Raw genomic sequence first — 13,238 nt, 5'->3', positions numbered from 1 at the left:
ACTCAAAACCAGTCTCATAAAAAGAAAACCAAATGTTTTTTTAATCGAATCCTGAACAAACAATGCAAAATCATTGGGATCATAAACCATGTGTCATTCAGCCTGAGCCAAGATGTGTAAATACAGTTAAAGTCTTACAGTCAGTTAACATTACACCACAGTGTTTTATTGCTTCATTACAGGTAGAGTAGGGGATTTTCTCCAAATACGCTTTGTAAATTTTTGGTTGAAATTGTCTTTATGTGCTGACAGAAATTAAGATCTTATGTCCTCTGAAAAAGGAACAAAGAAAATATGCCATCTGTAGTAGCTGTAAACCTGTAAGTATGACCAATGAAAAAAAACGTTTTTTTTTGTCTCCCTGCTCGTTCTTAACCCCTTGCGTGCGCGAGTTCACACTCAAAGCGCGTCACCGTGATGGACTTAAAACTGAGTTTTAATATCATGCCCTACAACATAGTATTTGAAGTTTATTTTCCCACACTAGCCTGTTTTTTGGAGTTTTTGCCCCCTGAAAAGTCACTTTCTGAGTGTTCCTTAAAACAGGCTGTTTTTTGGGCCTTCATGCATATGCATGAGTGCAAAAATCCAACTCGCCCGTTTGGAGCAGACTTTTTACAAAATGTGGAATAACAAGGGAGGGAAGAAACACAACTTTTTCAACTTTGGCCCTCTGAATGAGGCTAAAGCAAAAGTACAGTATATATACTGTACTGCCCCTTTAACTTTTTGTTTACCTTCTCGGAACAGTGGCCTCATCAAATGGCCGGCTGTGATTGGCACGATCGCCATTCAATCAATCTAACTGGACCAATATCTTTTCAACAGTGAATGTCTCTGTAAAAAGTGAAAGGGATGAATTTTTGTTTTCATGGTCCTAAAGCATATCTCACAGGACTTCATCTAAATATCTCCTTTCCATCATAAAGCCCCTGATGTTAATGTCATGGAGGTGAGTGGACCCTCTCTCAGGGATCCCTGGCTGTGTTTTCCTAACACTTTTCCTGTGTCTCCTACTCACACTACAAACACCACAGGGATTAGTTGTGCTCTGCAGCCCCCATTTAACCCCTAGCCTTCTACACACAGCAGCTGTCAACAGGACTCCCCTCGTGTCAGGCCAAAAGGCAGCTTTTATTTGTGACATGTGACATTGTACTGCCTTAAAGTTTTATTCTTCCTCTTTTTATGGTGTAACTGTGTTGCTAAGTGCAGACTTCTGACCAAAGTGCTGAGTGCAATCTGTTAGAGCTTCACATAAAGTCTCTGTATCTGCCAAAACCGTCTAACACAGTAATATAAATCACACACAACCTTTTAACAGAAAATCCTCAGTAATGTGACATGTATACAGATTACAGTGGGCCCTCTGTGTAGAAGCCAGGACATTTTTAAACAAGCATTTAGATCAGAAAAACAAAAAAAATAAAATTCGAAGCAAACTTTGGACAACTTTGGTTGATCAGAGACTAACAATGTTTAAACACAACTGCCTGGAGAGTAATGTGTATTTCCATTATGAATGAGTGAATAGTGCTGCCATTGCGGAGCAATACATGCTGCATGATGCTATTTGGAGAGCACTCAATAACTTTTAATCAGCAGCTTATTTGTATGAATGTAGTCCATTCAGTTTAGATTCATTTTTTTCCTTGTTCTTTTTTTTCTTCTTCTTTTTCCTTTGAAACCTATATAAATCTGTAGGTCCTATAAAGCTACTATAGCATGTGGGAACATGTTTCACTTTTAAAAATGAATCCGACCTGGATAATGCAGTGACTGTCTTGTAAAATGGGTTTAATTTACTCATTTGTGTTTCTATCAGTGAGGCCTGTTTTAAATCACTCTATGTCAGTTAGTTTATTTAATGAGGTTTACATGCTGCGCTGGCATTTTACTACTCATTAAACAGTTCATCAGAGGAAACGTGGACTGGTGCAGAGTTTGTGTTTATACATTTTGTTAGTGTTGTTACACCATTTTGAGTCCCAAATTAAATGCCTAGATATATTTTAACTGCAGGGTTTAAAAAAGACTTATCTTTTGATGACAAATCAGATTCATATAGCACGTCGAGGATCATAAAATTCTTATCCTGTGCAATGATCACTGGTCAGAGTCTGTTGATAACGTGGGAGGAACACCGTGTACTCACATGTATGGTATAAAGCATCTGTTTCATTTATTTAAGCATCAGTAAGGAGACAGATGAGTAGGAATCAGGCTCAGTAATTAATTAATCGTAATTGAACTTCAGTAATTGAAAACGTAGTTGAAATTGACATTATGTGGATAAAAATTAATTGTAATTTCATTGTAATTGGAAAAAATGCTGGTCACTGTAATCATAATTGAATTGTAAGTGAATATGGGGAATTGAAATCGTAACTTAAAAATGTAATTGACCCCAACCCTGGTAGGGATTGACAATGCTAGCTGATCTTAGAGAGAACATGACCCAAACACCTCTCATATCTTAGTGAAGGATCTTTTGTTTGAAGCATTAGTGACTTTGACGGGTCACGTGCACATAAATATAGCATCAGGACCCTCGTGAGGACAGAGCATTCTCTTATTGTGCACAGAGTAATGCTGGGGTCTCTGCTGTGGACCTGCAGGGATATTGTGGGTGAGTGGATGCTGTAGACACTCAGACCCTTTGAGCTGGACTGTTGCAAGTGGCCTGAAGCTTTTTTTTTCCTACAACAGGCGCCTTTTTGCCCACTGGCTCTTTAACTCAGGCTGCAGTGAGTTCTGGGGAAGTTCTTCTCACAGCCTAATGTGGAAAATATGTTGAGTGGCAGCAGAGTACATAGTATGAAAAATAGTGAAAGTCTTTGACACTGTAACGACAACACATGGCAGACTCCAGTCTGTACATTCTGTCAAGTCAATGTTTGACCTCTGCTCTGCTTTCTAAGCATTGCTGACGATGAAATCCCTCTTTTTCCTGCTAAAGCCTGCAGAATGCTGACATCATGTAAAATACAAGTATCACATCCTCTGTGTGAGATGTTGTGTAATCTTCACACTTTCACATCCACGTGTGTGGTGAGTAGAATAATGTCTCTTTTATCAGCTGCTGCTAGAGGTGGCCAAAGTACTCGTCTTTATTACTCAAGTGGTGGGGGGCCTTGGGGTTCGTGGCAGGGTGCGCTGGGTCTTCGGATCCTTGGGGCTTTCTCGGGTGTGTATGTGGGGAGCGGTGGCTGCCTGGCCGGCCGGGGATCTCTGGGTGGGCTGCTTGGGAGTGGGGGGTGGCCCCCGCTCTTTCTGCTAGCCTTGCTGCATCTTCGGGCCCGGGGCGGCACTTGGGTTCGCAAAAGCGGTTCTTGCACAAACATTGGTCTTGGATTCACTGGCTTTGGGCTGAGGGATAAAAACTCTTACTGGTCTTAATCTTAGACACGTTGATCCCAAATACCAGTTTTAGGTATAACCACTCACTCCTTCCCTCTGTTCACAGCCACCATCATTATACTTAAGCTGGGGGCTTTGTTGCCCACTTCAATTTCTCCACACTTGTCACCAGACTGACTGAACTGATTACACAACACAATAAGCACAATATGCACAACTATAACATCACATTTCACTCTCACTTTAAAACAGTCGACTTTTCCCCACCCCTTCCATTTCCTACCCTGACTCCCTCTTCCCTGTTCCCTTCCCCCTCACCGAGGTGTAACACTTCCCTCCCTTGTTATATCCTCCTTTTAATAAAGTGTTTATTACCGTACCTTAGGGAGGGAGGGTAATAAACCTTCCTCCTTATTTTATTGCCACAATTATGCAATAAAATAAATTCATTTAGTTAGTTGCAATAACAAAACATGCATTGTTGTCTTAAAAAGATTGCATTTCTTGTAGTGATTTATTGCAATTTAAGTCATGCAAGTTTAATGAATAGCTTGAAATGGTATAGAGGTACCATTTGTTCCTCTGAACAGCCAGAGGTTAAAAAAAAAGTTTGGTTACACAAAACTGAAAAATAATGTACATTTCAGAATTATACAAAATAGGCCTTTTTCAGTGGTTTTACATAGAGATACACCGAATATTCGGCCACCAAATATATTCGGCCGAATATTGCCAAAAAAGCAACATTCCGCCTTCGGTTAAGTGAGTTAAAAGCAAGGCCGAATAGTAGCGTGTGACGTAATCAAACAACGTGCAGTGATTTTGAGTCGGAAAAGTGTGTGCGCGTTGCCGCAGGAGCACAGCAGCTCCTCCTTTCCGCACACAAACACAGCGAGACTCTCTCCTTTCCGCTTACCGCTCTCCGTTGTCCATCATCGTTTAAAAGTTGGAAACCGTCCAGTTGTTAGCGCTGTGAGCCACGAATTAGTAAACATCCCCATCGTTTCCTCCTTCCACTACACCGGGTCTCGCTGTATAGGCTGGTGTAGCATTAGCACAGAGTGCTAACAGCTGATGTGTGTAAACAATGGGTTCATGGCTCCAAGCAGTGACTCCCAACATGATCGGCAGCAGAAAAAGTAGTGCAGTTTGGGCGTCCAGTAGTGCAGTTTGCATTTACATATATGGCAATAAAGTATAATATATAATCTATATTATGTGTTTGTTTTAGCTGTTAGATAGTTGGAGAGGGAGGAGCTCACATTTTAGGAGGCGTGTTATGTGACGTCAGCTGCCAACGTGGGCAAAATCCAACTGTCCCGTTTAGAGCTGACTTTTTACTAAATGTGGAATAACAAAGGAGGGATGGAACATAACTTTTTACACTTTGGCCCTCTGAATGAGGCTAAAGAGATGTATGTCACTGTAGCAAAACCATTATAAAGTTATTTTTTCATCATACCTCCCCTTTAATGCACTTTTTTGGAATGCATGTTTTGTTTTATTTGAAGGGCTAATATAAATGAAAAACTTTGTTGTACTTTTTTTGAAAAGCAAAGGCTACTGGAATATTTTAAAAATGTCAGAATATTCAATAAACATTTACTTTCTTTAAAAAAACATGTCTAAAAATCAGTGACGTGCCGTGACCACTAGGGTTGGGTAGGCACGTTGCAAATCGAGACCACCAATGACGATTTCATATGTTTCTGCTGACAAGTGTTAATTCAATTCAAATCAATTTTATTTGTATAAAGCAATTTCCAACAAAGTCATCTCAATGCGCTTATCAAAATATAAAATTCATAATAAGAAAGAAAAAACCCAATAAGATCCACATGAACAAGCATTTAGCCATCTAACAAAATCAACATCATAAACACCATTGAAGAAACATAAACAATTATTTAATATAGTCTCCATACTCTCCCAACAAGATATATCTCATGACACGGCAGCACATCTGTTGTTTGTGTTGGAAACATTGAAAAAATGACAACTTAGAACAGCCTCAGTGAGGAGCATCCACAAAGTCAATCCTTCCTTTTGTACCATTCACTGTGAAAAGTATGAAACATGTTCTGACCTTACCTTTGCTGAAGCTCTGGTAGCTCAGGTGTTGGTCTCCATCATTTAAAAGCTGTCGTTTTTCCTCAAAACAAAGTTTCTCTATCGTCTCTAGCGCTGTCATCCACACTGTAGTGTTATCTCCCCCACGAGCTAGAGAACGTAGCAGCAGCGGTCACGTGATATCAATTCACTAATACTACTGTGAACTTACGTATAGCATTTAGCATAGCGCAGTTACGTGCAAAGGCAGCTCTCGACACTGCCTTTTTACGTAAATGGTTTTCATCATGGGCAGCTGACTGCGCATGCGCAAACACGTAAAATCACACAATGAGAACGAAGGCAGAGGAGCAATGTGCCTTTGGCAGGGGGCGTGGCCTTCCTCTGCCTTACAGCGGAGCGAAAAAAAAAAGACAGCTGTTCCAGGAAATAGCGCTGTTTAGTATTTTGGGCTATGAAATGCACAAAATGCGGACACTTTCAAACTTATAGGTACTGTAAGCTATTGGAAATGGAAAAATGAATAATTTATAATTCTATGATAATTTAAAAAAAAAATTATAATTAAATAATCGAAATATCAATTCATCCTTGGGTAGACACTGCCTACCTTGCCTACCCTGACGGCACGTCACTGCTAAAAATTTATTCTAGGCTATTTATGCACTAATAAAAAAAATAGTGAAAAACTTAACAACTGCATTCAATATTCGGTATTTGGCCAAGCGTTTATATTTGCTTCTGCCTCAAATTTTCATTTGGGTGCATCCCTAGTTTTACAGGGTTAAATCTGTTCTGCAGCAATAAAGGTTGAATCAGCCTTGAAAACTGGTGCGACTAATTCCTACAAGTGTTTCAACTTTTCTTGGTTGCTTACATCAGGTGTTGTAAATCAACCTATCAGGGGTTGATTGAATCAATCAGCTGGTCAAGCTCGAGGTCTGGCTTTCTTTCAGGTTAAGTTGAGCCTCCTTCTTGGAATAGATCCCAGGAGCTAAGCTGACTTGTTCACATGTTGTTGCTGCTCAGTTCTTGTGACATTCCAATAACCACCATACCAAGAACTCACACTCACTAACTAGAGTATTTCTGCTGAAAGCTGTTTGTCATTCCCACTGCACCGTGGAGGGGAAGTGATTCTAAAGTGAATCCGTTAAGTAATCTGCTTCACCTCCTGTCTACAGATGAACCATGTGGAGGAGCGCTTTGGAAAAGACACCAACAAAGAAGTGCTGCTCATGTGCATTGGGATTACGTCCGGAGTGGGTCGGCTCATCTTCGGCCAGGTGGCAGACTACGTCGCCGGAGTCAACAAAGTGTACCTGCAGGTGAGTGGGTGAACTCAGCCGTCAGCATCCTCACTGATGATCATGTGCACTCATCTCTTCTCTGACATCCATCATAACATTTGGACCTATTATTTGATAGTGAAAAACGTCATCTTTAGCCGGGGGTGTTAACCTAACTGAGCATCATTAGAGCCTCCGATTTTTCCTTTCATAATTTCCTCAAATCCGAGTTTGCCTATTTCCACATCAGTTTACCTTTTCCCTTTTTATGTAATAACAGGCTATTACATGCTTAATACATGTAACTGAGTTAACAATTCATTATTATTGATTTAACATTCTGCAGTAGAATTGCACTGAATTCACGCTCTGAAATCACACGAGATTTTACGCAAGATTTCACCTTCAAGCTACACATTAGACAACCTCTTTAATATCATGAAAATGTGTGATATTGTATCAAAATATGTTGGTGAGTGTTTAGTCCGTGCCATGTAGCTATTTTAATTTAAGAAAATGAAATATGGTGTCACTTATTGTAACATTTTGTGCAATAATTGCCTTTTCCCTCTTTCTGACCCCCGTTTAGAGTGAAAAAGTGCGTGTAAATGTGTGATATTGTCCCCAAACATGCCTCTGACGCTACGTCCAGTGTCATATTGCAATTTCCACTTGATTTTGTTTAAAAATAATAATTAAAATAATGATTTACAATATTGCTATTTTCAATTTCAGTGTACTCCATATTTTCCATCCATTTGGAGGCCTTAATTCAGTGTTGGCTGTTTTTCTAATTTCAATTTTTTGGAATATAAAAATGTTATAATGTTACTACACCTGCTTGAACAAAAAAAAATCTAAGATTATTCTGTTCTAGGTGACGTCATTCTTCGTGATTGGTCTGATGTCTATGATGATACCCCTGTGCCACATCTTTGGGGGTCTGATCGCTGTGTGCCTGTTGATGGGACTGTTTGACGGATGCTTCATCTGCATCATGGCTCCAATCGCCTTTGAGTTGGTCGGAGCCAACGACGTGTCCCAGGCTATCGGCTTTTTGCTGGGCCTCATGTCAGTGCCCATGGTCGTAGGGCCGCCAATCGCAGGTAAGAAAAGAAGTGTTTGTGTCAATTAGTGATGTGCATTGCCATTAATCTGACAATACAATACGATTCACGATTTGCATGTTACAATAAGATATATCCCGATTCTAAACAATACGATATACATTGTATTGTTTCATCGTTACAAGGAAAAAATGGTATGAAATACAATTTTTTTTCATTTTGTGAGAACAACTAAATGGTAACTAACTGTAATTAAAGAACCAATAACAAAAACAAGTGGTATCTTTATCAAATTGTCAAATTATATTTTTAAGAAAAGTTTAACTTTTGCTTATACAACACAATCTGATTCTGTTAAGTTCTTAAATTATTAAACCACATACTGTAAATCTATAAAAGTGCCCAGTATGTTTGATGAAAATAAAGTACAATCAACTTCCAGCTAAATTACATCAGAGTGAGGTAGTTTAATAAGGTCTGATGGCTTTCACTGAAACCTAGTGACCGGGCGTTTACCTGCTATGCATATATTAGCACAAGTAAATGGTTTTTCATTAATAAACATGATTTAAAAAATGTATTGGACATTTTTTGGATTGATACGATAATCGCATGGAGAAATATTGCGATATATCGCCAAATCAGTTTTTTGTTACACCTTTAGCGTCAAACATGGTTGTTTTAGCCATGACTCATTGGACTCATGAGACTATATGATTGCATTCAGGACAAAAAATAGCAAAAAGTTTAAAGGTGTTAAAATCCAATAATAAAGGCCATGTACGTAGGGTTAAGCCTGAGTTTATGGTTATTTTTTCAATTTGTGTACCCTTTGTTCTTTGGTTCTTCTGTTTTAAAAACCAAATCAAAACAACAAATAAAAAGTGTCAAAACAGAAATACAGATATACAGTGATATTTGGATATTTACCGTGAAATTACAACGAGAGCTTATGCATGTCACATTCTGTCAGAGTATGTTATGGTCCAAATAGTATCTAAATAAACTGGTGACTGACTATGACTGTGAGGCTGGTGTGAGGAGCAATAGACGTTTGAACTTCTACCTTTTGACACTTTTACAATAACACAGCTATTTTGCCTGTTTTAATACCACTAACCACTAACAGCAGCCGTCAACACACACAAAAGTTGATCACAAGAAACGAGGAGGACCAGTAGATTCATTACACCACCTCGTGTTCCTTTAATCACATATCATGTGTGTGCTTTTTGTAACATCCATTTTTTGTTTTGATTTATCAATATATAATAATGTTTCAATACACCAGTTCATCAGTAATGTGACTTTATGTGTTGCTCCTGTTTTTGTCAAGGAGTAAAAGTCTGCCCCCGTCTGTGGGTCCACTCTGTGTGGTGAGAGTAAAACATGAAGCTCTCATTCTATATCCAAATATCACACAAACATCTTTAACTTTAAAACAGAAAAACGCTGCTTATCTGGTTTTTGATTTTTCTGTCAGTTAAAGTTATTAAAACAAAATAACCACATCGTTTATTTGTTATTTTGATATGGTTTTAAAACAGAAGAACCAAAGAACGAAGGGTACACAGATTTTTTTTTAACATTTCATTGTCAGTGACAATGATTCTTCTTTATTTGCATTCAGGCGCTCTCAGGGACAAACTGGGCAGCTACGACGTGGCCTTCTACCTGGCGGGGATCCCCCCAATTATCGGAGGTGCTTTGCTGTGCCTTATTCCATGGGTGGAGGCCAAGCGCAGGAAGAAGCAGGCCATGAGCAAAGAGCAGGAGGTCAGCCAGAAGATGATAGAGCACAACAAAGCTCAGGAAGATGCACAGTGTAAGGGTGGAGAGTCCATTCTCTAAACAGACTCACTAATAGACTCCTGAGATCAAACTGTGTGTGTGTGTGAATGCTTTGAACCAAGATCGTAAGGACTGTTGAAATGCTAACGTGATGAAACATATCAGATGTGATCTATACACCAGACTGAACAAATCTTACATCAGGAAAAGGGAACATTTCATGGCTGGAACACAAATGACTAAATGACTGCTTCCCTATGTACAGCATCATCATCATCATCATCTGCTGCTGTTTACATGTGTAGAGTCATGTGTAGGATCTAAAGTTAATCCCAATAATCATCAGACTCAGGCCTCAATGTCAATGAAAGACAGGCGTGCATTTTATATTCTACTTTTATATTTCATAATATAACCTTAATGAGATGTCATCATTTAATAGTTTTAGTGACACAATCGTCTGGTTTTGTGTCCGAAGTATTTTAACCGTGGTTTAGGAGACGATCGAGTGGACCGAGCTGGTCCTGAGTGAAGCGACCAGATAGCCAAGTGCTCTATACTCATCATTTTATTGTGTTTACATTATTTATTCTACCAAAGGCTGAAGAAAAACCAAAGAAAATGTGTGTGATTGAAAGTGTTTCAGGATGAGCTGTACCAAACGTCGACCAATGAAGAGGTGATACCAACTGTGTATGAGTTTGTATTTTTCCTACTCTGTTCGTTTGAAACTTTTATTTATTGTAAGACGCACAGACTCCGAATTTCACTCGATAAATGGGAAGAAGCTGCTGTCCCACCACGACAACAGAAAGCAACAAAAAAAAAAGCCTTTTTACATTAGTTTTCCTCAGGTTTTTGTTATAGATATACTGAGAGTGTAAAAATGTTTATATCAAAAAATAAAATACAAAGACACATGCGGAGGTTTGTTAAGGATAGAGAAAGAGTAGAAGCAGAGCACATAGACCTGTGTTGGTCGAAATAATAATAAATGATCACTTTTCCTAATCCCAGAAAAGCCTTTTGGGCGTATACTATGAAGCTAGATTAACTCTTATCGCGCTAACTTCCAGGATTTATTCGATGTATGCTGGACTATACTGGCTAACGTTTTACGGAGCTAAATCACCATGGTAACTTAGGCTGAACAGCTAACCTGGTCGGGACCAGGTTTTGTTCTGGCTAGGATATAAGCGAGTAACTAAGTCCCGCCTCATGATCAATCAATTCTCTTAGAAAACAAAAAGGAGGAACATTGTGTGAACACGTCACTGTGTGGATCTGATGTGACACTGACAGGACCTACCTGATAACATCCTATAGGAAATTTAGATTATTATCTGATGGACTGACATACATTAGTCAGCTGATAAAACGTTCGTGCGTCGGACGCTTTCAGACCGATAATTAATCATTCTATTGTTCATTCATGTATTCTGTAGTGACGCCAAGAGCCAAAATCCTGTTAGAAACTGATCAATGTCTGTTTATTCTCTGTTTATAATTTCACTAATTTAAGTGTTACGCTCATCAATTCCTGCATTCATCCCTTGCTGCTTTTACTGCTGCAACAGTGTTAGGTCTGAATTATGGATTTTAATTCTTCATATTTTTAAAGAATGATTCCTCAGTTATAGACGTAAATTGTTCTGCACAGTTCCTCTGTGATGGTGATTGGTCTGATGCTGTAATCTCCTCTGTAACAAGAGCGGGCACGTAGTTAGGCTGAAATCAACTCGTTTAACTTAGCGAGTTGTAATCAAGATTCATAGGACAGCTTCTGTCTGGCGGAGAATCTTTGGTTAAGTGGAGCCCGCTAACGGAGATAAATCCAGGATATAGTTATCTAGCTTCGTAGTATAGGCCCCTATAGTTCAACTAATGATTGACGAGGGACCATCAGTTTATCATTAACTGTTTAGTAACAGGGTTCACACTGAGTCCAGCACCTGTTTATTTTAGCCTTACCTGTGCGTGGGTGTGTTTGTTTGTGTGTGTGTGTGTGTTTTGTGACTGGCAGTCGTCAGTCTCCAACCTTATTTTACCCAAAGACGAATTAGTCCTGAAAACCCTTCTGTCACCATTTGACCTTTTGACCTTTTCTCACTCACTGAAAGAAGTGCTGCAAGCGTCCCACGTGTGACTCTCTCTACCTCAGAAGTCTGCTCCCCTGTAGGACAGTCCTGTGACCAACACTGACTTTTCCTCAGCTGGGAACCAGTGCTGTTTTAAAGCCTTCCAATAACCAAAGATCTTTAGTGTTTACATTATATTTGAAATAATATTAAACCCCATAATAACCCTTCTACTGATGTGTTTTTCTCTTTACCTTAGTACTTTTTAAACTTGGTTAATGGTGCCAAATATGTGTTTTTGTTGTTGTTATTGTTTCTTTTTTGTTAATGTATTTAGCTTTCCTTTAATATCTTGGTCTTGAATTGATATCTCATCCAAAGAGGCTGTAAATATGTATTCTCAATGCATAGTTGATGCTTTAGACTACCATGTTCTTAGTGTTTTCTGCTTTTATTATGTACAGAGAAGATGCTTTGTTTGAGTCACATGAGCCCTTTTATATCTTATACATCATGTGTTTCATGTCTTCATTTCTTATTTTAAACTGTTATCTTTGTGTTGTCTGTGGGTTCTGCCTCTAAAGTGTTGTTCCTGACTCACTCAATTTATGCAATGTCTGTACACAATCAGAATAGATTATTTTTGAAACTATTAAAAAAAAGAGTGTAAAACTGTAATATCTGGGTCCTTTTTTCTGTTAGTTTTTTCATCTCCTCTAACTGTGACAAAAATATGTCATTCACAAGTCTTGAGCGCACACTCACTTTTATTATGAGGACCAGTGGCCCCATCTTTAATTAAAGACTGGTACTGCACCCACTGTCCCAGTGCGTAATAAATTAAATAAAGTTTCGATATCAAAGGTTCCACTGCTCTAATATAAAGCACTGTAATTACTTTTTCATGCTATAAACAATATTAAAACCTACATTTTAGTCAGTGTTTGGGGACTAAAAAAAAGATGTATAAATGTTGATGAAGTGAGGTTTAAATAAAGCAAACCGAAGTTGTAGAAAACTAATCTGTTACACTGGAGAAGTGTATTTTCTACGTTTGAGATACTGTAGACTTTTTTAATATAGACTGTACAGAGTCCACCCCATTCCCAGTTGCACATCTATAGAGTTTGCATGTTCTCACATGAATTAAATTGTCCATATTCTATAGGGCACAGGATTTGGACCCCCCTATATAAACTGTGTATTGTACTATCTAGGTCCATGTTTACTGTATTTTCCCAAAATCGCCTGTTTACCAGAGTTTTAGCCCTCTGAAAAATGACTTTCATGATGCTTCTAAAAACAGGCTGTTTTGGAGCCTTCATGCATATGCATGAGGGGCGTGTCTGTAGACGCAGCCTTGCTCTTGGAGAGGGTGATTACCATAGTGATTTTCTTTTGCTATCCACACACTCGTCTTCAGCCCCAAAAAACCCTACACATTAGAGTAAAACACATGGCTATTTAAGAGGCTATTGTGATTGTGAGTCAGACAAACGCTGCTTCAGGATGTGTGTTGATCACATCAGCAGCGGAGTAAGTCATCTGTTTCAAACACTCACTGGAGTGTTAAGCTGCTAAGT

General features: G+C 38.8%; 1 protein-coding gene across 1 annotated transcript in view; it reads left to right on the top strand.

The window, feature by feature from the left end:
* The window catches only part of slc16a10 (solute carrier family 16 member 10), a 41,991-nt gene extending 29,658 nt beyond the window's left edge, over positions 1 to 12,333 (top strand). Inside the window, exons 4-6 of the mRNA XM_028439873.1 lie at positions 6,615 to 6,758; positions 7,597 to 7,825; positions 9,417 to 12,333. Of these exons, the coding sequence (XP_028295674.1) occupies positions 6,615 to 6,758; positions 7,597 to 7,825; positions 9,417 to 9,637 (594 nt within the window). The 3' untranslated portion in view covers positions 9,638 to 12,333. The remainder of the gene's footprint in view (positions 1 to 6,614; positions 6,759 to 7,596; positions 7,826 to 9,416) is intronic.
* Positions 12,334 to 13,238: the final 905 nt, after the last annotated feature.

This window comes from Gouania willdenowi, chromosome 24 (assembly GCF_900634775.1).
Source record: "Gouania willdenowi chromosome 24, fGouWil2.1, whole genome shotgun sequence".
Lineage (NCBI taxonomy): Eukaryota > Metazoa > Chordata > Actinopteri > Blenniiformes > Gobiesocidae > Gouania > Gouania willdenowi.
Note: the sequence above shows the minus strand (reverse complement) of the source record. Positions and strands in the feature narration are given on the sequence as shown.